Source organism: Meriones unguiculatus, chromosome 19 (genome assembly GCF_030254825.1).
Source record: "Meriones unguiculatus strain TT.TT164.6M chromosome 19, Bangor_MerUng_6.1, whole genome shotgun sequence".
NCBI lineage: Eukaryota > Metazoa > Chordata > Mammalia > Rodentia > Muridae > Meriones > Meriones unguiculatus.
Window position 1 is genome coordinate 69,085,757 of NC_083366.1, and position 21,556 is coordinate 69,107,312.

The 21,556-nt window shown below is 55.3% G+C and overlaps 2 protein-coding genes across 3 annotated transcripts; both read right to left on the minus strand.

Annotated features, from left to right (window-relative positions):
- Nucleotides 1-535: 535 nt before the first annotated feature.
- Pfn3 (profilin 3) lies at nucleotides 536-1,034 on the minus strand. The gene has a single exon (XM_021639124.2). The coding sequence runs from the start codon at nucleotides 1,009-1,011 to the stop codon at nucleotides 598-600; it is 414 nt and encodes a 137-aa protein (XP_021494799.1). The 5' UTR covers nucleotides 1,012-1,034; the 3' UTR covers nucleotides 536-597.
- A 1,524-nt stretch (nucleotides 1,035-2,558) lies between these two features.
- Nucleotides 2,559-10,474, minus strand: F12 (coagulation factor XII). 2 transcript variants are annotated; one of them, XM_060372854.1, is made up of 13 exons: nucleotides 10,282-10,474; nucleotides 9,893-9,977; nucleotides 6,627-6,726; nucleotides 6,340-6,410; nucleotides 5,969-6,079; nucleotides 5,754-5,885; nucleotides 5,581-5,685; nucleotides 5,302-5,467; nucleotides 4,746-5,225; nucleotides 4,434-4,570; nucleotides 4,201-4,338; nucleotides 3,112-3,260; nucleotides 2,559-2,841 (listed from the first exon to the last, which is right to left on the minus strand). In XM_060372854.1, the coding sequence occupies exons 1-13, from the start codon at nucleotides 10,336-10,338 to the stop codon at nucleotides 2,674-2,676; spliced, it is 1,899 nt and encodes a 632-aa protein (XP_060228837.1). In that variant the 5' UTR covers nucleotides 10,339-10,474; the 3' UTR covers nucleotides 2,559-2,673. The 2 variants fall into 2 exon arrangements, with proteins under 2 accessions (XP_060228837.1, XP_060228838.1); XM_060372855.1 differs by having other exon boundaries at nucleotides 9,893-9,950; nucleotides 10,282-10,467.
- Nucleotides 10,475-21,556: the final 11,082 nt, after the last annotated feature.

Sequence of the window (21,556 nt, forward strand, 5' to 3'; positions counted from 1 at the left end):
CTGGCCTACAGCGTGAGTCCAGGACAGCCAGGGCCACAGAGAAACCCTGTCTCGAAACAAGCCAGCAAAGAGTATGTCCACCCCTGGCAGCACAGTAGCCACATACGGGGCTTTTACAGTGTGTTAAGCGTGTCAGCTGGGGCTCACACACCGGGTTCAAGTCTGTGCAAACGCCGTCATTTTCTACAAGAGACCTGGGCGCCTGGGTTCCTTCTACGGGTATCCTAAGCCCCGGTCTCCAACCGCACCGAGGGCCGCTCACCTGCAGACCTCGCTGCTCCTCGTGTGCCGGGGAGGGGAGGCGGGGCACCCGGTCCACTGCCGTGCCTCAGGTGTGCAAAGTTCTGAGAAAGAAGCTAGAGCCCCGTAGAGCGGGAGGACTCACCTCCCCAGAGTTCTCAGTGTGGGGTCCCGAGCAGGCGCCAGGAGCGACCATAGCTGTGGGGCAGAGGCCTCCACAGGGACCCACCACGGGGGGCGCCCAGGGGCCTGGCCCCGTCTGTCATTCCTCACACACGCGCACAGAGGGTGGGTCCACAGCGCCCCGTTCACGGTTTATTCTGGTCCCCCAGCCACCGTGGGCGGCCGGCTACCCCGCTAGGAGCACTGCTCCCGGAGCCCACCAATCAGATCGTGCACTGTCTTGTTGAGGACGCCTCCGTGCACGCCCCGTCTCCCCATGAGCACCAGGAGCGCCCGCGGCGTGTGGCCCACGCAGATCGCGCGCCCGTCCAGTCCCTTGGTGCGCGCGTCCAGGACGCCGTCGCCCTCGGCCAGCAGGTGGTCGCGGATAACGCAGCAGCGGCGGCCCGCCACGCTCAGGCCGGTCTGCAGAAAGGTGTGCCGGTCCGGCCCCGTGAGCACGCCCACCTCCTGCGGGGAGATGGCGGCCAGCAGGCCCCCGGGCCGGGACGCCCACACGCAGCGGTTGTCCGAGTGGCCCACGATGGCCACGTCGTCGATGCGCTGATCCCGCAGCACCGCACTGATGTAGCCCTTCCAGTCACCCATCTCCGCTCGGAGTGCGTCCCTACAAGGTGCGCGGCGCTAGAGGCGTGGCCGGCGCGCCCAGAGCACAGAACGCCGAAGATCCGGGGAGGGGGGCTGTGACGCGAGCAGACGTCACAGAACAGCTAGCGAGCTGGAGAACGTGCGGGAGGTTCTAAAAGTGGTGGAGGAGAAATGGAGGAGGATGGTGAAGGGCTGCGGAGTGGCCCCTGTTCAGAAAGGGCACTTACTGCTCTTACTCCGAGTTCCGTGCCCGCATCACCTCTGTCGGCACGCAAAGCCTGCAACTCCCGAGAGATCTCACAACTCTGGCTTCTCTAGGCAAGCTCACACACATACACAATTTAAATTCAAAACAACAAAAGAAGTCTAGCGGAAGAGCACAAACTCTTCACAGAGGACGACAGTTCAAGTCCCAGCACCCAGGTAAAGAGCTCACCAATGCCCTCTTCTGGCCTTTTTGGGCACCTGCACTCATGTGCACAGAAACACATAACAAGATCTTGAAATTAGAACTTTTTATTAAAAAAAAAGACTCAAAGCTGGGTGTAGTGACAAACACCTTTAATCCCAGCACTTGGGAAGGCAGGGGCAGTTGGATCTCTGAATTTGAGGCCAGCCTGGTCTACAAAGCAAATCCAGGAGAGCCAAGGCTACACAGAGAAACCCCGTCTAGAAAATCCAAAAGAAAAAAAAAAGATGTATCAAAAAACAGGGGGTGGGGGTGGGAGTAGCCCCCACAGAAAAAAGGTGGGTGTAGCTCCATCAGCAGAGCCCAGCTGACAAAGTGCCTGCCTATTGCGCAGTTTTGGGACTGAGGCCCAGCACCGCATAACTGGTGTGATGATTCACGCCTGCAGTCTCAGCACTGGGAAGATGGGTGACAGCTCGGTAGAACGACATTTTTAAGAACAAGAAAGGTGCTAGTCTGGACAGCCAGTTTTCTCTCCTGTAAGGAGAGCAACCTCACTTTAAAGTCAGGTGGTGATGGCGCACACCTTTGAGCTCGGTGCTAGGGAGGAAGAGGCAGGCAGATCTGTGAGTTCGAGGCCAGCCTGGACACAAAGAGTTCCAGGATGGCCAGGGCTAACCAGAGCTACCTGTCTCGACAAAACTCCAACAAACAAACAAAACCCCAACTCACTTTAGCAAGCGTCCCACAAGGCTTGTGGCTTGCTGGCTTTACCCAACTTTTGGGTAGCGCGGAATACAGCCTCAGAGGTCCCTGGCCACCTGCTTGCACCACCGCGCCAGGCTCAAACAAAGTTCAACAACAAAACCTCACAAACCCCCAATAGTGGCGCTGGGCCTGACAGCCACACACGCGCGCACCTACCACTGTCCACTCCACAAAGTCGGGGCCATTCCTAACGATGCTCCTCAGCCCCCACTCCGCACAGAATCGCCTGCAGTCTTAAACACTCACACTGCCTTTCCTCCGAAGATCCCAGCTCAGGAGTCTAGGCCGCTCACGGTCATCTGGCCAGCTGCCCTGTCCAGGCGGTGAGGGAGCTGTGCTCCCACAGGCCTTTCAGGAGAGCATTCTGAGGGCCGTTTCCAAAGCACTTTATTGAGTTTCTGTGCCCCTGCCCCCCGCCCCCGGGCACCGGCGTCACTGTGGGCCACCCTGCCCTCTCAGGGGCGCACGGGAGAGATCAACCCCGGCTAGGAAGCGGTGTGCACGCGGATCCAGGTCAGGTAGCTGGCCACATCAGTGTAGACGCCGGGCTTGTTGCGGTCCCCGCAGCCGGAGCCCCAGCTGACGACGCCTCGCAGAGTGAGCTGGGGCTCTGCAGCTCCCTCCTCACACACCAGAGGACCCCCGGAGTCGCCCTGGGGGGCGGGCAGCTCGTCGTCTCGGCCCGTGGTTGACAGGCGCCCCCGGGCCCCCAGCCCCCCAGGTCCCCAGGCCCCCGGACCCCCAGCCCCCTCAGCCCCCAGGTCCCCAGGCCCCCAGCCCCCCCAGGCCCCCGGACCCTCCAGCTCCCCGGACCCTCCAGCTCCCCAGCTCCCCAGGCCCCCAGGTCCCCAGGACGCCAGGCCCCCGGACCCCCAGGCCCCCCAGCCCCCCGGACCCCCAGCCCTCCAGCTCCCCAGGCGGACCTGGCAGGCGTCGGTGCCTCCCTCCAGGAAGCCAGCGCAGAGCATCCCGGGCAGGATGGCGGCTCCGTGCACCGCGGAGCTGGAGCAGCGCTCGGCGGAGATGAAGGGCACCTGCGCCTCCTGCAGGAAGGTGGCGTACTCCTCCGCCCCTGCGAACGAGCCGGCGCGGCCGAGCTCAGGTCCCCGCGGCCCCCTGACCCCGCGCCGCACACCGCCCTGACCCCGCAGCGCGGCTGAGCTCAGGTCCCCGCGGCCCCACGCCGCCCTGACCCCGGGAACGGCGCCGGCACAGGAGGCCTGGCCCTCTCCCGCGCGGGGTCTCCGAGCCCGGCTCCCCAGACAGTCCCCCTGGCTCCAGGGTGGGGACAGAGTCCCGGCTACGGCTCTGGAGCCCGGGACACGCGGGAGAAAGGCCCCCGAGCTCCTGCACTGGGTCACTGTTGGCAGTCTGACAGAAAGCAGGGCACGGCCGGGGGAAGATGCCGCCGCGGGGTCGGCCCGGAAAGTCGGCCTTGTCCCGACTATCACCCAGGTGAGCAGGCCCGGCCACTGCGCCAACCTCAGCGGGCCGTCCGGGGCCCGGAAGAGAGAGCGCTGAGCCGGGCGGCGGCCTTTGATCGTGCCCAGCACTCGCGAGGCAGAGGCAGGCGGATCTCCGCAAGTTCGAGGCCGGCCTGCTCTACAGGGATAGTTCCTGGGCAGCCAGGACTACACAGAGAAAACCTGGAAAGCTGAGGGGGAGGGGTGGCTCGGAGCTTAGGGGCGCTCGCGGTGCTCGCAGAGGACCGTGGTTCGGTTCCCAGCACCCACACGCTGGCTCACAACCCGCGCCCCAGCCTGGTTTCCCCCGGGCACAGACGTGGCACGCGTATGCACATGTAGGCAGCCGCCCATGTCTTCCCGCCGGTTGTTGCCTCAAGTCCCCGCGTGGCTTCCCCACGGCAAACCGCCACCCTGCGGGCCAGGCCACGCCCTTCCCGCCTGGTTCCGCGCCCCAGCAGGAGGCAAAGGCGAAGCGTGTCCCCACGCTCGCGGGGACCACCAGAGTGCGCACGGCCACGGCCCAGCCAGCCCCACAGCGGTGCCTACCCTCGAACTGGTGGCCCCAGCCGGCCACCTCGCAGAGCGCCGTCTCCGAGGGCGCCGCGCCGCCGGGCAGACACACAGGCTGGACGTGAGGCGACGGCGCGGCGCAGCCGTCCGCGCTCCCCTGCAGCCGCAGCAGAGCTGCCAGAGGGAGGTGGGGTCAGCGGGGAGGGGGGGGAGGGGGGCAGGGGCGGGTCCCCCTCCTCCCCCCTCCTTCCCCCCGCGGGCCACCCCACCCAGGTCGTGCTGGTAGGTGACGGGGGAGAAGCCCTCGTGCAGGCGGTAGGAGCGCACGCCCAGCTCCTGGCACCCCTCGCAGCTCCGGTTCCAGCGGTCCTGACCGAGCACCACCGTCAGCTCCTCGGGCGCCGGCCTGCGGGGGGGGGGGGGGGAGGGGCGACAGCGTGCTCGGGGAGGCTCCGGGGGTCGCCCGACGGGGCGGGGAGGGAGGAGCGGGCGGGGAGGAGCGGGGAGGAGCGGGGAGGGAGGAGCGGTGGGAGGAGCTGGGAGGAGCGGGCGGGCCAGGCGTCCCCGAGGGCGGCGCTTGCCGGCTCTGCAGGCAGTGCGCCGCGGTGAGCACCCAGCAGGGGTCGATGAGGCTACCCGCGCAGAAGTTTTCGCCCCAGTACAGCGCAGCGATGTAGGGGTGCGACCCGGGCAGGGCCACCAGGCCGCCCACCACGCGGCCGAGCGACGACAGTCGCTTGCGGGACCGCTGCCCGCAGCCCGCCGGGCCGGGCCGGGTGTGAGGCTGGGGCGAGGCCGCGGGGAGAGGCCGGCCGAGCCGGGAAGCCTGCAGCGGGCCGCCCGGGGCCCCCTCCCCCGCCTCCGCGTCCAGCTCGCCGGCCGCCGGGGGCGTGGGCCGGGGCGCCGGGGGCGTGGGCCGGGGCGCCGGGAGGTCCTGCCGCTCGAGGGGCGGGCGCGGCGCCGGCGTCAGGGTCGCGCACGGCGGGAGGTCGCAGTAGTCCCAGCCCAGCCGGTCGCCGCTCCACACGAAGCACCAGGGGCGCGCGTCGCCGTCGGGGTTCCTGCAGCGGGAGGGGCGCCGTCAGCGCGCGGGGACCCGGGGGGCCGCCCGCCCCGCCCGCCCGCCCCTCCGCGGACCGGCAGAAGGCGTGCTGTCCCAGGCCCCAGCTCAGCGCTCGCTCCGCCGTCACGTTCCGGTAGGTGGCCTCCGAGGGCCACGGCAGGCACGGCGCCCCCGACAGCGTGGCCCCAGCCCGGCCGCGGTAGCCCAGGCCCCTGCCGTCGTAGCACGTCGCCTTGGTGTCTAGAGAGAGGGGGCTCCCCGCGGTCAGCGGACGCACCGTCGGTGACCCCCATTCGCGTTTCCCTTCTCCCTCACCCGCCCCCGCCAGCCCTTCCCCCTGGGCTCCCACTCACCGACGTCGCAAAACGGTCCGGCGTAGCCCGCGGGGCACCGGCACACTGGGCGGCCCTCCACCTGCACGCAGCTGCCCCCGTTCAGGCACGGGCTGGTGCTGCAGGCTGGGGGAGGAGCAGCCTGAGCCCGCTGTCACCCAGCCTCCCCCGGGGACGGCCCCCCACGCCCTTACCCTGACTGGCCAGCGGCTTGCAGTGGGCCTCGGGACCCTTGCACTGGCACCTGGCCACCTCCGCCGGCCCAGCTCTGAGCCACATCTCATTCTCATGGAAGAACTGGAGAAGCTGGGGCTCAAAGCACTTTTCTGGGGGCAAAAGGAGAAGAGTGCGACCATGCCAAAGCTCCGGAGCTCCACGGGACCTCTCGTTGTGAAGCGGCCCCGGTTACCTCTCTGGCAATGCTTTCCGGTGAGGTGTTTGGGGCAGAGACAGCGCGGGCCGTTGGGGGTGTTCACACATGTCCCTCCTCTGTGGCAGGGGCTGTGTTTGCTGCAGTGATCTGCGATGGACACCAATGGACAGGGAGTCTAACCCTGCTTCTCGTGGGACCCAGAACCCGAGCTTCTAGTCCTCAAGCGTGTGTGTAAAATGCTTAGGGCCCTTTCCCCAGGATTGTCCTGAGTTTTTAAGGACGCTGTGGGAGAAGGGAAGCGGCTGGGCCCAGATTCCCAGGTGTGTGGGGTCTGACCGTGCCTAGGTGGGTGGGACTGGAGAGGGAGCGGAGACAGCCTTGGGCCGCCCAGAGTTAGCATGCAGTACCTTTCACTTTCTTGGGTTCCAAGCAGTACCCCCATTGCTGGTCCTCATCAAAGTTGGGCGTGGTAGCACACCTGGGGGAACAGGTGAGGTTCCATGCATCGCCCGAGGCGGGCTAGCCCTCCTCAGGGCCCACCACAGACACACACACACACACACACGCACACACACACGCACACACACACGCACGCACGCACGCACATGCCTTTGACCAAACAACCCCGAGGCAGGCGACAGGTAGGCAGACCCTTTCACCCAGGCCCTCCTCCAGCCGCTCCTGGAAATCTCACCAGGGCCGGGGGCCGGGCCGGCCTTTGTGGGTGCACTTGTGGTACAGGCGGCGGTGGTGCTGGAAGGGGAAGTGGCAGAGCTTCCCGTCCACAGTGAGCACTGCGGGAGCAACACACTTGTGACAGGGCCCCGTGCCCGGCCGCCCAGCCCCACCTCCCGGCCCGCGGGAAAAGGGAGAGTCCTCAAAAGAACGGCCTCTCAGTGAAGACGGCGTCCTGCTAGAAAGTCGGCCTTTAGAGTCAGGCAGCTGGAATAGATCCTGACTCCAGCGCTGGGCTGGGAGACCTTGAGCAAACCTGAAAGCCAGGAGCTTGTTACAAAGTTGCAGTTAGTAAAATATGTGGGTCAGTAGGTCAGTGGGACAGAGGTGGCACTCGACTTCAAGCCCAGCACTCAGGAGGCAGAGGCAGGTGGGTCTCTGTGAGTTCGAGGCCTACGGAGAGAGGCATTAATGTTTAAATGTAATTAATTAAAAGAATATTTGTTTGTGTGTTTCTCTGTCTCTCTCTCTTTTCAAAACAGGGTTTTTCTGTGTAGCCCTGGCTGTCCTCTGTAGACCAGGCTGGCCTTGAACTCAGAGATCTACTTGCCTCTGACTCTGGGATTAAAGGCAAGTGGCACCATTGCCCTGCTAAAGTTTCTCTCTCTCTCATTCTTTTTTGAGACAGGTCTCTTTCTACGTAGCTCTGACTGTCCTAGCCTTAGATTTACAGAGACCTGGGCTGAGTACTTCTCATTTTTCATGGGTGACCTTTTCATTAGAATCAATTTCAAGCAGCTGGTCCCTGCTGGCACATGCCTGTGAGGCCAACTGCTCAGGAGGTTAAGGCAGAAGGACAGCAAGTTCAAGGCCTGCTTAAAATTGTGTGTTAGTTCAACAGAGTGAGTTCAAAGCAGGCTGGGAAATTTGGAGAAACTGTCTCAACTAAAAACAAAAAGAGGGCCAGGGGCTCTGGAAGATGGCTTACTGGGGAAAAGTGTTCACTGGGCAGGCCTGACAAACCCAATTTGATCTCCGGAACCCACATAAAAAGCCAGACGCAGTGACAAGCACCTGTGATCCTGGCACGAGGTGGGTGGTGAGTGAAGGAGCATCACCTGAATGTTCACGGCCCAGCCAGCCCAGAACACACAGCACAGGAGAGAGCCAGCCCAGAGCACACAGCACAGCAGAGAGCAGACCCCATCTCAACAGGGGAAAGCCAGCCCAGAGCACACAGCACAGCAGAGGAGACCCCATCTCAACAGGAGAAAGCCAGCCCAGAGCACACAGCACAGCAGAGGAGAGAGCATCTCAACAGGAGAAAGCCAGCCCAGAGCACTCAGCACAGCAGAGAGCAGACCCCATCTCAACAGGAGAAAGCCAGCCCAGAGCACTCAGCACAGCAGAGAGCAGACCCCATCTCAACAGGAGAAAGCCAGCCCAGAGCACACAGCGCAGCAGAGAGGAGACCCCATCTCAACAGGAGAAAGCCAGCCCAGAGCACACAGCACAGCAGAGAGGAGACCCCATCTCAACAGGAGAAAGCCAGCCCAGAGCACACAGCACAGCAGAGGAGAGACCTCTGAAGCATTACCCTCTGCCCACCCCAACAATTTTTAAAGAGGGCTAGGGTTTTAGCTCAGTGGCCCAGCATTTGCCTAGCATGTGCAAGGCTCCAGGCTCAGTCCCCAGTACTTGAGGGAGAACAAGTGGAGAGCAATTCTGTGGGATTGGCCATGAGGTCAGCATCAAGGGATCAGCAGCATGCACACCCAATAACACGTCTTGAAGCAGAATCCATATGAAACAAGGTTACATGTTAATAACTGATGAAATGTCACAGCCAGAGGCTCAGACCCTAACAGATTTGTGAATTTAATATTCATGGTGGCTGTGTAGAGTATAATTAATCATAAGAAATAACTGCATTGGGGATATGGGAGTATTTGGAGGGAGGAGAGGGAAGGGAGAAATAATGTGACTATATTATATCTCAAAAAGAAAAAGAGGGCTGGAGAGAGGGCTCAGAGGTTAAGGACACTCGCTGCTCTTCCAAAGGTCCTGAGTTCAATTCCCAACAACCACATGGTGGCTCATAACTATCTGTAGTAAGCAGAATGTTGTATAAATAATAAATAAATTTTTAAAAGAAAAAGAAAAAAGTGTCTGTGCCAGGGGAGGTTAGTGGCAACGCCTGGACCACTATGCCCAGAGCCTAGGGTGTCCTCTGAAAACATTTGTTGGTATTTTGTTTTTAGTGGCATTGTAGCAACAGGGTACTAAGGAGAAGGAACCTAGGCCTTTAGGACAGGCGACCACTGCTGGGCCGGAATGAAAGGGCTATTTGGCTGTGTGAGGGGAGGGGCGAAGGCTGTGTCGGGCTTCCACCACAAGCTTCAATTTGAACCCACAGGTTCACAAGCCTTCGGCAGGGTTTGGGGTGGGGGTGGGTGGTAGGAGCCCTTCACCTAAGTCAAATGTACTAAGAGTTAAGTTTTGTTTTGTTTTTGAGACAGGGTTTCTCTCTGTAGCCTTGGCTGTCCTGGACTCTCTTTGAAGACCAGGCTGGCCTTGAACTCACAGAAATCTGTGGGCCTCTGCTTCCCTAAGTGCCGGGATAACAGGTGTGTGCCACCACACCTGGCTAGTTTTGTTTTTTTTTTCTTTCCGTGGTGTTACAGATCAATCTCCGGGCTGTGTGCACACTGGGCAAGCAATCTGCCAGTGAGCTACAGCCTAGAGTGAGAACCAAGGTTTCCAAGGCATTTCCTAGGCATGGCCTTGGGGTGGACTGGCTTACAAGGACCAGTAACCCGTTTCCCCTTCCCAGTAGTCCTGAGGGACTCACTCTTACCCGTCTTGGTTTACAGACAGGGAAAGTGAGGCAGAGAGAGAAAGCTGGGGGTTGGAGACATTTGGGGTGTCTGTGGTCCTGGGTGGGTCTGGAGTGCTGTCAGCTACTTGACAGGGAGGAGGACGGAGGAACCAAGGAAGCCTGGTGAGCGCGCAGGGGTGACGGCATTGGTAGCAGACTCCCAACTCCCACACTGCGGGAGCCCCCGCCAGGCCTCCAGACGGGCATCCAGTCCAGCTGAAGCCCTGCCCTCCGGACACACCTGGCTCTCATCTGGGTCTGTCAGCACTCAGGTCAAACACCAACCGAATGGCTTTGCTCAGGATGCCTCCTGTGCTCCAGAGGCCTGAGGCGCGTGGAGACCGTGCAGGCTGGAACACACCAACCCCACTACTGGGTAGGTTAGGAAGGAGTGCCGAGTCACTTACCCACAGTGGGCTCATCAGCTCCGTGCTTGAACTCCTTGATGCCTTTCCATGGTGGAGCCTGCAGGAGAGGAGGCAGGAGCACTGCCTACAGCGTCACTCTCCTCCATCTTCCGTTAGGCCCAGCCTCCTCCCACCTCCCCACAGTACAGGATTTCCTTCCAAGACTTGGCCCTCCTTCCTCTTTCCATTGTCTCCCCCTCAAATGTAGCCTGTGTCCTCATATCTGCCAGCATGGGATACCGGCTCCTTTGGGCCTTCCGGGTGACTGTGCCTTTCCCCACACAAATCCTCCCAGTCACCCGAACTAGCAGGTGACAGGCACAGGCCAAAGCTGGGAGAGAGCCCCCTCAGTGTCGTCCTGGTCCATTCCGAGTGTCCACAGCCCTTACCGAAAGTGTCCAGTCCAGGCTCAGCAGCAGGGACCCCAGGAGCAACAGAGCTGTCATGGCGTCTGTTGACTGTCCCGCTGCCTGCCCACGGGTGAAGATCGATAGAGCTGGGCAAAGGTCTCAGAAGCCTTGGAGGTGGAAACTGGCCACACTCTCTCCTGGGTCTGAGCGGCCCAGGCCTCATGGAAAGCCCAGCAGAGCAGTGATGTGGGACCCTCGTGAGCAGGGAGTTGGCTGATGGGATAATGAAGAGCTGGGTTCTTGCCCTCCCCCTTCCTGAGCAGTAGGATATCGGTCTTCCTGGAACAGTGCTCCAGGTCCTGTTGAGGTGACAATGACTGACGAGAAACCTCCCTAATTGCAAAACTTACCAGCTCTAAGGGAGTGGGTTTGCCTTCTGCTGCCGTGCAGCCAATTACCACACTCTGGGCACTCAAGACAAGGTCCCCCTAAGACAACGTTCATGGACACACAGACCCATGGGTAAACACTTGGTGCTGCATAGACAGCATTTCTGTCAAGAAGCTGAGCTTCTGGCTGAGTTCTCTGGAGCTTCTAAAGGGAGGTCACCTCCCAAGTACCATCAGAAATCACTTCCATGTGGCTGCAGGGCAGATGTCCCTGCTTCCTTCTTGGCCATCAACCACAGGATACTGTGACTCCCACATTTCTGGCCACCTGCTTCCTCTGATCTAAAGCCGGTCAGGGCTGGAAGAAGTGGCTCAGCAGTTCAGGACACCAGCTGTTCCAGAGCAACCAGGTTCTATTCCCACATCTACAGGACAGCTCAGAACTCTAACTCCAATTCCAGGGACTCGGACGCCCTCTTCTGGCCGCTGCAGGCTCCAGGCATGCACATGCTTTACAGCAGGCATACATGAAGGCAAAATATTGGACATAAGATAATTTTAAAAATCCAAATAATAAGGTCGAGCAAGGATCAGAGAATGCCCCTGTGTTGAACTGCTTCACACTTTGTGTCTGCTTGGCCAGCAAAATTCTGGTCCCTTTTCAGGGCTCACTGGTTAGGCAGGCCCATCAGGGATACTCACAGAGCCTGGCACGGGAGTGCATGCCTTTAGTTCCAGGAGGCAGAGACAGGCGAGTCTCTATGAGTTGGAGGCCAGACTGGTCTCCAAAGTGAGTTCCAGGAAGGTCAGGGCTCTGTAGAGAGACCTTGTCTCAAAAACAAAATAAAATGTTTACCATCACCACCAGTACGGGCTCTTAGTTACATTTGGGAATTAATTTCTTTTGGAGACACTTTGTTTCCCAGGTTGGCCTTTAATTGTGGTCCTCATACCTGTTTCAGCCTCTGTGATATCTTGTGCCACAATATCCAACTATACTAGAGAAGGACTGGGCATGAGGCGACTCAGTGGCAGAATTCCTGACACAGGGAGAAATTATTTTACAAAGTAGCGTCAGTCAGGGTTTTGGGTCACTGGGAGCTGGCAGAAACACACGGGAATGGAGATCTTGGTGTCGTCTCAGAACTATTCTCATTCCAGAGCAAGGTGTTAAATCAACTTCACTGCCCAGCAGCTGCAGCGAGGAAAGGAAGACAAGGAGAGAACACTGCGGCTTTTTCTACCCAGCATTCATTTTGTTCAATAGGAACTGTCCCTCTCTCCCTCTTGGCCTTCCAGAATCGCCAGGTCTACCCTCTCAGATCAAGAGGCAATCAGAGCATGGCACCTCTAGACCAAAACTCAGAAATAGGCTTACCTCTGTCTTCTGACATGCACCTCCAGGCTAGGGTTTGGCGTTGACGGCATCCATCACTGATCAGGGACAATCTGAGAACGAACAGCCAGGCAAACAGGGAAGTGAGGTCAGAAAATCCTCATAGGTGATTTCATTTCATTTCCTAGACAATGAAGGCAGAAGAGAACAGGTTTCTGATTCTCCCTGAAGGAAGGAAGGCTGTGGTCAGCTTCCAGGCTTCGCAATCAGAAGGCAGAAGGAACTGAACTGGGGCTTATTCAACTTTTGGTTTCAAAAGGAACTTCTTGAGGTGACTGCCTCTAGCCCCACAATGAAAGTGTCCTGCGCCTGGGGTCATTCAGACTCGCCAGTCCCACCATCTAACAAAGAAGAAGCTTTTACTCAGATTCTGGCACCAGGGCTACACCAGGGACTTCAGACTCCCTGAAGCTGCGTCCCCACCTCAGTCAGGCAGGGTTTATAACGGCAAACAATGCAAAGTTGCACTTTTGTTCCGGTGCAAGGAAAAGGTCCTCTTGTGCAAAACAAGCCTGTTCACAGAAGCCGGAACAGCAGTAAAAATTTAACCGCCCTTAACATTTGGAGGTATAATTCGCCTTTATAGTTCTCTTAAGCACAGAGACTTGTAAACATAACGTTAGCCATCACCCATCATGAAAGCAAGACTGACTGTCAGTGGAGCTGAGCAAAATGGATGAACTCTGTCAGCCCCGAGTTGTCCCAGCACAGACCTGCTCGGCTCTAGGACCATACCCATGAGGCCATCCTCCTTCTCAGACAGCACCACTTTCCAAGGGAAGAGGAACTGGTTTGTCTCGTATAAGGCATGGTCTGTGTCTTTGTTTTGTTTTTGAGAGAGGGACTTCATGCTAGGCTATCCTAGGCTGGCCTGACATTGCAGCTCCCCTGCCCCCAATCTCCCAAGAGTGGGGATTACAGAAGTGTGCGGGCACAGCAAGCTAAGAAGGTTTTACAGATGGGGGAGGGAAGGAAGGGTTCAAGGATACGCAGAAGCCTAAATTCAGACAGTCAAAGGAGAGCTGTGGTGAGCACAGGGGGCAATGTGGAAGCGGGTGTTGGCTCACGAGGCCCACATGTAGGGCAGAAAGTCCAAGGCCCCTCCAGGTTTGCAAGCTCACCACATCCCACCAGGCCCTGAGCTCAAAGTCCCAATTTCCACACTAAAAATCTCTACTCTGGAACACTCCACCCCAAGAAACCCTGTAGAAAGTTTGTCTCCTGCTCAGTTCCCTGCTGCTTCTCCCCCAAGCAGAGGTAGCCTCCCTCTTGTTTCTCTCCCAAGTCTCTTATGTAAGGTCTGTTGTGCAGTGTGACTTCATGATATTCCTGGTTACCAAACCCAGCTCCCAGAGCTGAGCATTTCCATTGGAGAAGCCTTCGCTCACAGCTATAGCACACTGTGGACCAGTGGTGGGTGCTCTTGAGCATTTGGAGGCCTACCGTCTGTCATTGCCCACCCTTGCCCCAGGGAAATTACAAACCAGTCATCTGTCAAGACAACAGGCCTAACATGAGCTGGGCATGATGGTACATCCCTGTAAGCCTAGTGGTCAGAGGGCATAAGTAGGATTACTCTAAGTTCAATGTGGGTCTACTATTGTATAGCATTTCCTCTGCAATGAAATATTCCTAAGACTTAGAAAGTAAACTTAGGAAGCCCAGGAAGACCCTGAAAGTTACACGATTTACAAGGTTAGTTTCCAAGGTTATGAAAGCAGTAAACAATTGCTGCTTGCAAACCACACAGGGACCTCTAGGTATGCAGCTTCACTGAGTTATTGCCCATGCTGGGACAGCCTTTGGGGGAATGTAGTTGCCTTTGAGACATGCTCTCCTACGTGACCCCTTCCTCATATGCCTATAAGCAACCCCAGTAAACTCACTGGTTCACTAAACTAGATTTGGCTTAATCCTTCTTTTGGTCTGTCATTAGTACCCTGTCTGTGGTGAGAAATACTTGTTCACTGGTCCCCATGTTAAATCATGCAACATCTATTTAGTGAGTTTCAGGCCAGCCAAATAAACTAGATAGATAGATAGATAGATAGATAGATAGATAGATAGATAGATAGACAGATGATAGGTAGATAGTAGATGGACAGATGATAGGATAGATATAGACAGACAGATATAGGTAGATAGTAGATAACCAGATGATAGATAGATAGACAGATATAGGTAGGTAGTAGATAGACAGATGATAGATAGGTAGATGAGTGGGGAGATTAGATTGATACTAGGGACACTCATTTAGTTTGAAAATGTCTTCAAGAATCCAAGTTCTTTCTCACTTTTTTAGTTGTAAACTAAGATTTCAGTCACCACACAGAGTAAGAAGTTCCTCATGGCATCTTCATATACATGGGTCACTGTAGTTTGTCTCCTCCCTTTTCATACTCCCCCTTTCTTCCTGGCTGACCCCTTCCTCCTCCCAATTTGTTCCCTCCCTCTGCTTCCTTTCCCTTTTGCTTCCTTTTTTCTTTTTCTTCTTTTCTTTTCTCTCTCTCTCTCTCTCTCTTTTGAGACAGGGCTTCACTATGTAGCCTCGACTGTCCTGGACTCACTCTGTAGACTTGGCTGGCTTCAAATTTACAGAGATCCAATTGCCTCTGCCTCCCGAGTGCCAAAATCAAAGGTGCTAGTCGCCATGCCTAACCCTTTTGGCTTTTTTTATTATCACATTATCGCCTTTATTTCTCCTCCCTTATGATCTTTTCTCCTCTTGATTCTCTTTCTAGCTCTCTCTGTCTCTGTCTCTCTCTCACGCACACACATACACACACACACTTTTTCAAATCTCAGAATAGGAGTGAAAACAAAATGTCTAGATGTTTGTCTTTTTGAGTCTGGACTAACATAATGATTTCCAGTTGTCTTCATTTTCCTGAAAATGTCATGGTTTTGTTGTTCTTTGCAGCTGGACTGTACAGGTAGACCACATTTCTTTATCCATCCATCTGTTGATGGGCATCTAGGCTGATTTCCTTTCTTGACTGTTGTGACTACTGCAGTCATCAGGTATCTCTGTGGTTATGTTGACTGAGAGTCCTTCGGGTACCATAAGTGGTATAACTGGGTTGTATGTAAATCTATTACCAGTTATTTGAGAAGCCTCCACCCCGCTCTCCACCGTGGCTGAGGGAGTTCACATTTCCACCAGCAGTGAACAAAGCTTCCTGTTTCTCCACGTCCACAACAGCAGTTGCTGTGGTGTTTGTTGGCGACAGCCTTTCAGGCAGGGGTGACAGCATCTCAAAGCAGCTCAATTGTATTTCTGGATGATTGAAGATAGTGCATGTTTTCCGTGTATTCATTGGCCACCTACACTTTTTCCTCTCAAAACTGTCTGTTCAGTTCATCAAGCCGCTGACTTGTTTCACTATTATGTAGTCTGGCAATTGCTTCCTTTGCTATGCAGAAACATTTTTAAATTTATTTATTTACTGATTTTTTTTTTAAGACAGGGTTTCTCTGTGTAGCCTTGGCTGTCCTGGAACTCACTCTTAGACCAGGCTGGCTTCAAAATCATAGAGATCTGCCTGCCCCTGCCTCTCAAGTGCTGGGATTAAAGGTGTGCACCACAACCCCACTATCAGAAACCTTTTAATTTTACTTAATCTTACCTGTCAAATCTTGGGGTATTCCCTGTGCTATCTGGAGTTCTTTTCAGAAAGCCCTTGCCAGTGGTCTTGTTTTAGTTTAACCTATGTTTGATCTTTGATCCATTTTGAACTGATCCTTTTCTGGTTTTCTTGGCCCTCAGTGTGAAAATCTTCAGGCTGACTTCCTTAGTGGCTGGATAATGGCTGCCACAGTTCTCAGAGTCACATCTAAACTCAGTGCTGCTCAGGTGAGGACAGGCCGTCCCTTCCACTAGCTGCTTCTGAGAAATGAGAAAGACTGCAAAACTGGAAGCAGAAGCCGTATGACGGAGTAAAGGGAAGCAGAGACAGGAGAAGCAAGACCTCTCAGAAAGCCTGGGCTGACATGAGAGGTCAGCAGGGAAGGAGACGAACCACCAAACCTACCTACCTGAGCTTGAACTCCAGAGCCCACAAGGTGGAAGGAGAGAACTGACTCTCACATGTTGTTCTCTGACCTTTGCCATGCTCCATGGCATGTGTGTGTCCATGCGCGCACGCGCACACACATAGACACACACAGACACACACAGGAAAGGAAGGGGAGGGTGGAGAGATGGCTCAGAGGTTAAGAACTCTGGCTGCTCTTCCAAAGGTCCTGAGTTCAATTCCCAGCAACCACATGGTGGCTCAAAACCATCCATAATGAGCTCTGGTGCCCTCTTCTGGTGTGCAGGTGCACATGCAGGCAGGCAGAACACTGTGTACATAATAAATCTTAAAAAATAAAGGAAAGAAGGAAGGACAGACTTCAAGTAGACCTCTCCTCGTGCCACATTGACCACACACCTAGTCACACAATAGCCTTAAACCATCGAGGCCTAGGGGAATTCTCATGGCTGGCTTAGAGCAATTAATCTTGGAGCTAGCTTGGCCACCTCTAAGGAACAGTAGCCACTGCAGACAAGGGGCAGAGAGGTCTGAACATGGCATGACCACCATAGACACCTGCTCCTCCAACAGCCCTGTGCTTCCTGCTTCCCCTCCTCCGGTGCCACCCATCCACTTCCATGTCCAAATGTTCCTTAGTTGCCTCTGAGCCCCGCAGGTGTCCAGAGACTCCCCTGTTGTTTACACTCACTACTCACCTGTGGAGTGGGCCTCCTGTTCTGTAGGTGTCAGGCCCGACCAGCCCCGAGCTCTGTTTTCCTGCGTGGGCACAGCCAACTGTCACCTGACGGGGCCATATCCCCAGAGACACACTGCTAGGTGGCAGCCATTATGGGAATGCCACAGAATGCCAGCTAAGATGGCCACTGAGTCACCAGCTCAGTCTCCAGAGATCCCCAACTGCACTGTCCATGTAGCTCATTTTCACTGTCAACCAAAACAGTTATGTAGTCCATGACTGTACCCCCACCCCCACGTGTGTGTACACGTTCTTGTGTGTGGAGGCCAGAGATTGATGTCAAGTATCTTCCCCACCTTTTCTCCATCTTCTTTGTTCTGCTTTGTCTTTTGAGACAGGGTCTCTCTACATGGCCATGGCTGCCCTGGACTCATGTAAACCCTCGCACACACAGAGATCCTCCTGCCTCTGTGTGCTGGGATGGCAGGTGTATGCTACCACCCAGCTCACCACCTTTTAAAAGATTTTTGAAGATTCGGATGTGTCTCTCAGTGACTCTGCAGCTCACTGACTCAGCCGGCCAATGTCCTCCCTCCTCTCTCTGCCTCCTCAGGGCTGCCACACCTGGCTGTCTGAATGAGCGACGGAGTTTTGAACTCAGGTCCTCATGATCGAGCAAGGAGCGCTTTCCCAACTGAGCCAGCTCTCTAGCCTGCACTTTCAAACTTCACCTTCTTCATTTCTATCACCCTTTCTTTGACGTCCAGGAAATTAAAGATGGTCCAGGCTAGACCATGGAGCTATCAAGCTAGAGATGTGTCTGTCTGTGAAGGGTTGTGCAGTTGTCTGTCTGTGGGAGCTTGCCCACACATTTGTGAGCTTGGAGATGCCGGCATCCATCTTAAACACCTCAGACAGAGAATGTGTTGAGAATGAACAGACTAAAAGCAAAGACAGAGCGTGTGGGGTACAGCTCAGCGGCAGAGCACTTACCTGGAAGGCTCGAAGCCCTGGGCTTTTACCCGGAGAGGCCAAACCAAAACCAAACAAAACGCCTAAAAGTGGAGTCAGGTATAGGACGGAGATTTGAAACCAAGGCTCCAGAGACACCTGAGTGCAAGACCACCTCCTGTGTCATGCAGGTACTTCAGAAGGGCGATGCCCTTTTTGACTGTGCCAATCTTATTCAAAGTCAAAAGTCTTAGCACATGTCAAGTGCAAAGAAGCAAAGACGTTTCTGAAACAAAAGCAAAACAACTTCCTTATGACCCAGTGTGTAAATAAGTAGCTTGAAGATAAGAAAATGTTGACCTTGGGAGCAGAGTGAGAGCTGCAGAAGCTCAGTGAGGTGGCCTGGGGTCCCATTGGTGCCAATGACCACCTCCCTGTCCCTGAATGCTCCTGGGTCAAGGGTCAGCCTCTCTGAACCTTGACTTTCAGGGCTCCCTGGGAAAATCACGCCCTGGTGCTGGTGCCGTGTGGGCTAGGAAGGAAACACGTGGGGGAGGCAGAGGCTGGTCCCTGCTCTGCCCACTGGAGAAGGCAACAGCATTACCACACAGCCACCGTCTCTCGGCAATTGCTGCACATGTCCTTGTTCCCTCTGAACTTCTGGCTCTCTTCCTGCTGCAGACCAGGGCAGACTGACACCCTCTCTGTGCTTGGAGTCTTTCTCAGCAAAGCTGTGCTGGGGGCTTACAGAACAGGAAACACCAAGGGCTTCTTGGATGTCTGATACTCATGAACACACAGAAGCCCAGTTCCTCAATTTTTTTTTTCTTCTTCAAGAGGTGGTCTGTCTGTGTAACTTAGGCTGGCTTTGAACTTTCACCCCTCCTGCCCAGGCCTTCCAAATAGGATTGCAGCCCTGTGCCACAACCAGCTCCATTCCTCTTCAGCAGGGACTTGGGACAAGGGTTTCAAGAGGCTGCAGACCTACGTGTCAAAGGGAACTGGGGGACCAGATGGTGCCCAGGCTCTCATCCTCCGCATTTTGGTAGGTGGCACCCCTGCTTGCCCAGCTACCATGCTCCACATAGTGAGGCCTCTGCCAAAGAGAAGGCCTCCCTCCCCTAAACAGCTCAACTGATGGACTCAGCGTTCATGGGACTGCTGAGCACATGAAGCATGGTTTTCGGGAGTGGAGGAACTGAATTCTGGTCTTTGATGTTGACAGCCACAGGTGGCTGGGGGCTACAGTACTGAGTGCGGTTGGTTCCATGTTCACAGAGAGACAGGCGTCTGTGGCTGCTAGTGCGCACCACGCAAGGGGCTGTAGGCTGGGGGTATTCACGGGGGCCCAGATCAAACAGCACATCTGTAGGACAGCTGGAGAGTTTGGAGTGTCTTTTCTTTTCTTCATTGCATTTTGTTTTATGGAGTATTTTGGGCACAGGAAATGAAACTGGAAGCCTCATCATTTAGTGACTTAGACTCTGCCATATTTGCTGCATTCTTTTCATTTGAACTCACTCAGGCAATGCAACCTCGTTCGGGTGGAGACATTAGGGTATGAATGCCAGAAAGCACAGAGGGTTAGGACCATGGGCGCTTTAGACATTTTAGAGGCTGCCCACGGTGGGAAGCCGCAGAAGTGGCAGCGACAGAGTGAGGGGGTCAGGTTTTTTGTTCGTTTCGTTTTTTTGTGACAGGGTCTTTCTACATTGCCCTGGCTGCCCTGGATCTCGTTTTTGTATACCAAGCCAGCCTTGAACTCACAGAGATCAGCCTGCCTTGGCCTCCGAAGTGCTGGGATTAAAGGCATGCACCACATACCTGGCACAGCTGGTAGTTTAAAAATAAGCAAACTGGTTGGGTGCCATGGCATACACTTACAATCCTTAGTAGGGAGGCTAAAGCAAGACCAGCTGGGTGGGGTGACAAATATCAAGGGCTTGTTGAAAAGAAGATAGGAAGGAAAGAAGGGAGGAAGGGAGGAGGAGAAGCTGTCAGTTCACAGTACATTACTCTACAGGAAATGACCAAATTTTACTCAATCGATGCATCTTTTGAACAACACTGCAGTCAGTAACCTTGAATGCTTATTTCTTTGGCCTGAGTGCAGTGATTGCTCTAGGTCAGATTCCAAGAAATGCACCTCTCAAATTGCTGGGTGGTTACTTCATCCAAACTGTGACATTCCCTCCCAGAGATGGGGGAAGGGGTGTTGCAAAAGACCAGGGAAGCAAATGAGACTTATCAGGCTTAGAAAGCTTAGACACTTTCAAGATTCACAGGTCATATACAGAGGAGACAAGTTCTCCTCCAGAAGGACTCTTTAGGAGAGCTGTTTGCACACTGGGCAGGGAGCCCCAGATGGGCAGTCCCCCAAGTCCACACCTGTGCTGGGTGGGTGGGCTTCTAGGTGATTCAGCTGCTTTTGAGTCACCCAGGACCTGAGTAATCCCAATAAGCTCATTGGCTCATGAGGCTAGAGCTGGGTAGGACTGTTTCCATGTTCTGCTTCTATGGTGTGCTTTCTGGGCGCATTTGTTTTCATCCCCTAGGAAAAGCCAGTCAACACGGAAGGACGGGGCTAAATTTCCTTCTTTAGAAACATCCTGAAACCTGCAAGTTGCAGCTGGTCTCTTCTCTCTACCTCCTATCGACTCCAGCTCAAGGAGGGTCTCAATTCACTCGCTCACACTCCTGGGTGCTACTCAAGTACAGGGTACCACCATTCTGCAAATGGTTCATCCCAAAAGGCCTACGTCCTGTCTTAGGCAAATACTTGGTTGCAAGCAGCCAAACCAGATTCTGATTTAAGATCAGGATGAGCGTGGACAGCTCCTAGGGTGCTTGCTGAATTCCCCAATGCCAGGAAGAGCTGGTTTGACACCTCTGTCTCTCCCCACCCCCTCCTGCTGTCTTGTGGTGGTCCCTTCCTAGTCTTCAAAGACCTGGCTGGAAACATTGGGAACAGGCTCTGCTACCAGAGAGTAAATCCTGTCTCCCCTTTCTGGTGTTCTCAGTCAGAGCCACGGTTTGCCTCTGCAGCTCCCGGGACTCCTCCCAGGTGGAAGTGCGTTCACCCAGGCAGAGAGCCTGCCATTCACAGGCCCACCCCAGTGCAGCCTAGAGCCCTTTAGCAAAGCACTTCTACTCTACTGAAAATCTGCCTCCAGGACTCTCTACTGCCCTCAAAAGCAAGTCCAAGGTCCTTGTCCAGGCTCCACCAAGACTCTGTTGTCATTGTATGCTCTCCTAGCCCATGCCAATGTCCACTGCAAACTCCGAAGACACTCTGCCCACAGGTGCCACATACATGAGGTGCCTCTGCCCTCCTCCCCAGCCCTTATTTCTGCTGCACTTGTTTAAATGTATTTGTTCGTGTATATTAACTTATTCTGGAGCACAAGTAGAACTGAGTGTCCTCTTCCACAGGTGAATCCAGGATGGAACTCAGGTCTTCCCATGTGCCCATTCTCACCCGGCCCTCCGGTCTCACCTGGTACCCAACAGTCCACTAGACAGCTGTCATTGGTAAATACAAACCGTCTATGAGCTTCGCATTTCACAGAACCAGCCCCTCTCTGTCAACCGCAATGCCTTCCATGATCTAACTGACACCCTTGCCTGTCTCACTCAGACCGCTGGACTCTAGAGCCGCCTACGATTTTTCCTTCGCCAAACTTCACTTTAGGCATAGTGCCTCTTTGGATGTGCTCAAATGTCACGGCTTGAGACCTTTCCGGTCTCTCTAATAGACTTGGGCGTGGGCATGCTAAGCGCACTCCACCATGAGGTTATATCCCCGGCTCTTTGTTTCAGTAGCATGCATCACTCTAAAATCATTTACAGGATTACCATCACCGCT

Excerpts from the sequence above, each read along its gene's own strand:
- Pfn3 (XM_021639124.2), bottom strand. The coding sequence starts at position 1,011 with ATGGGTGACTGGAAGGGCTACATCAGTGCGGTGCTGCGGGATCAGCGC.
- F12 (XM_060372854.1), bottom strand. The coding sequence starts at position 10,338 with ATGACAGCTCTGTTGCTCCTGGGGTCCCTGCTGCTGAGCCTGGACTGG. Across the intron at positions 5,686-5,753 it reads CAAGCCGCTGGCCAGTCAGG|CCTGCAGCACCAGCCCGTGC; the intron begins GTAAGGGCGTGG and ends CTCCTCCCCCAG. Across the intron at positions 2,842-3,111 it reads GAGGCACCGACGCCTGCCAG|GGCGACTCCGGGGGTCCTCT; the intron begins GTCCGCCTGGGG and ends CCCGCCCCCCAG.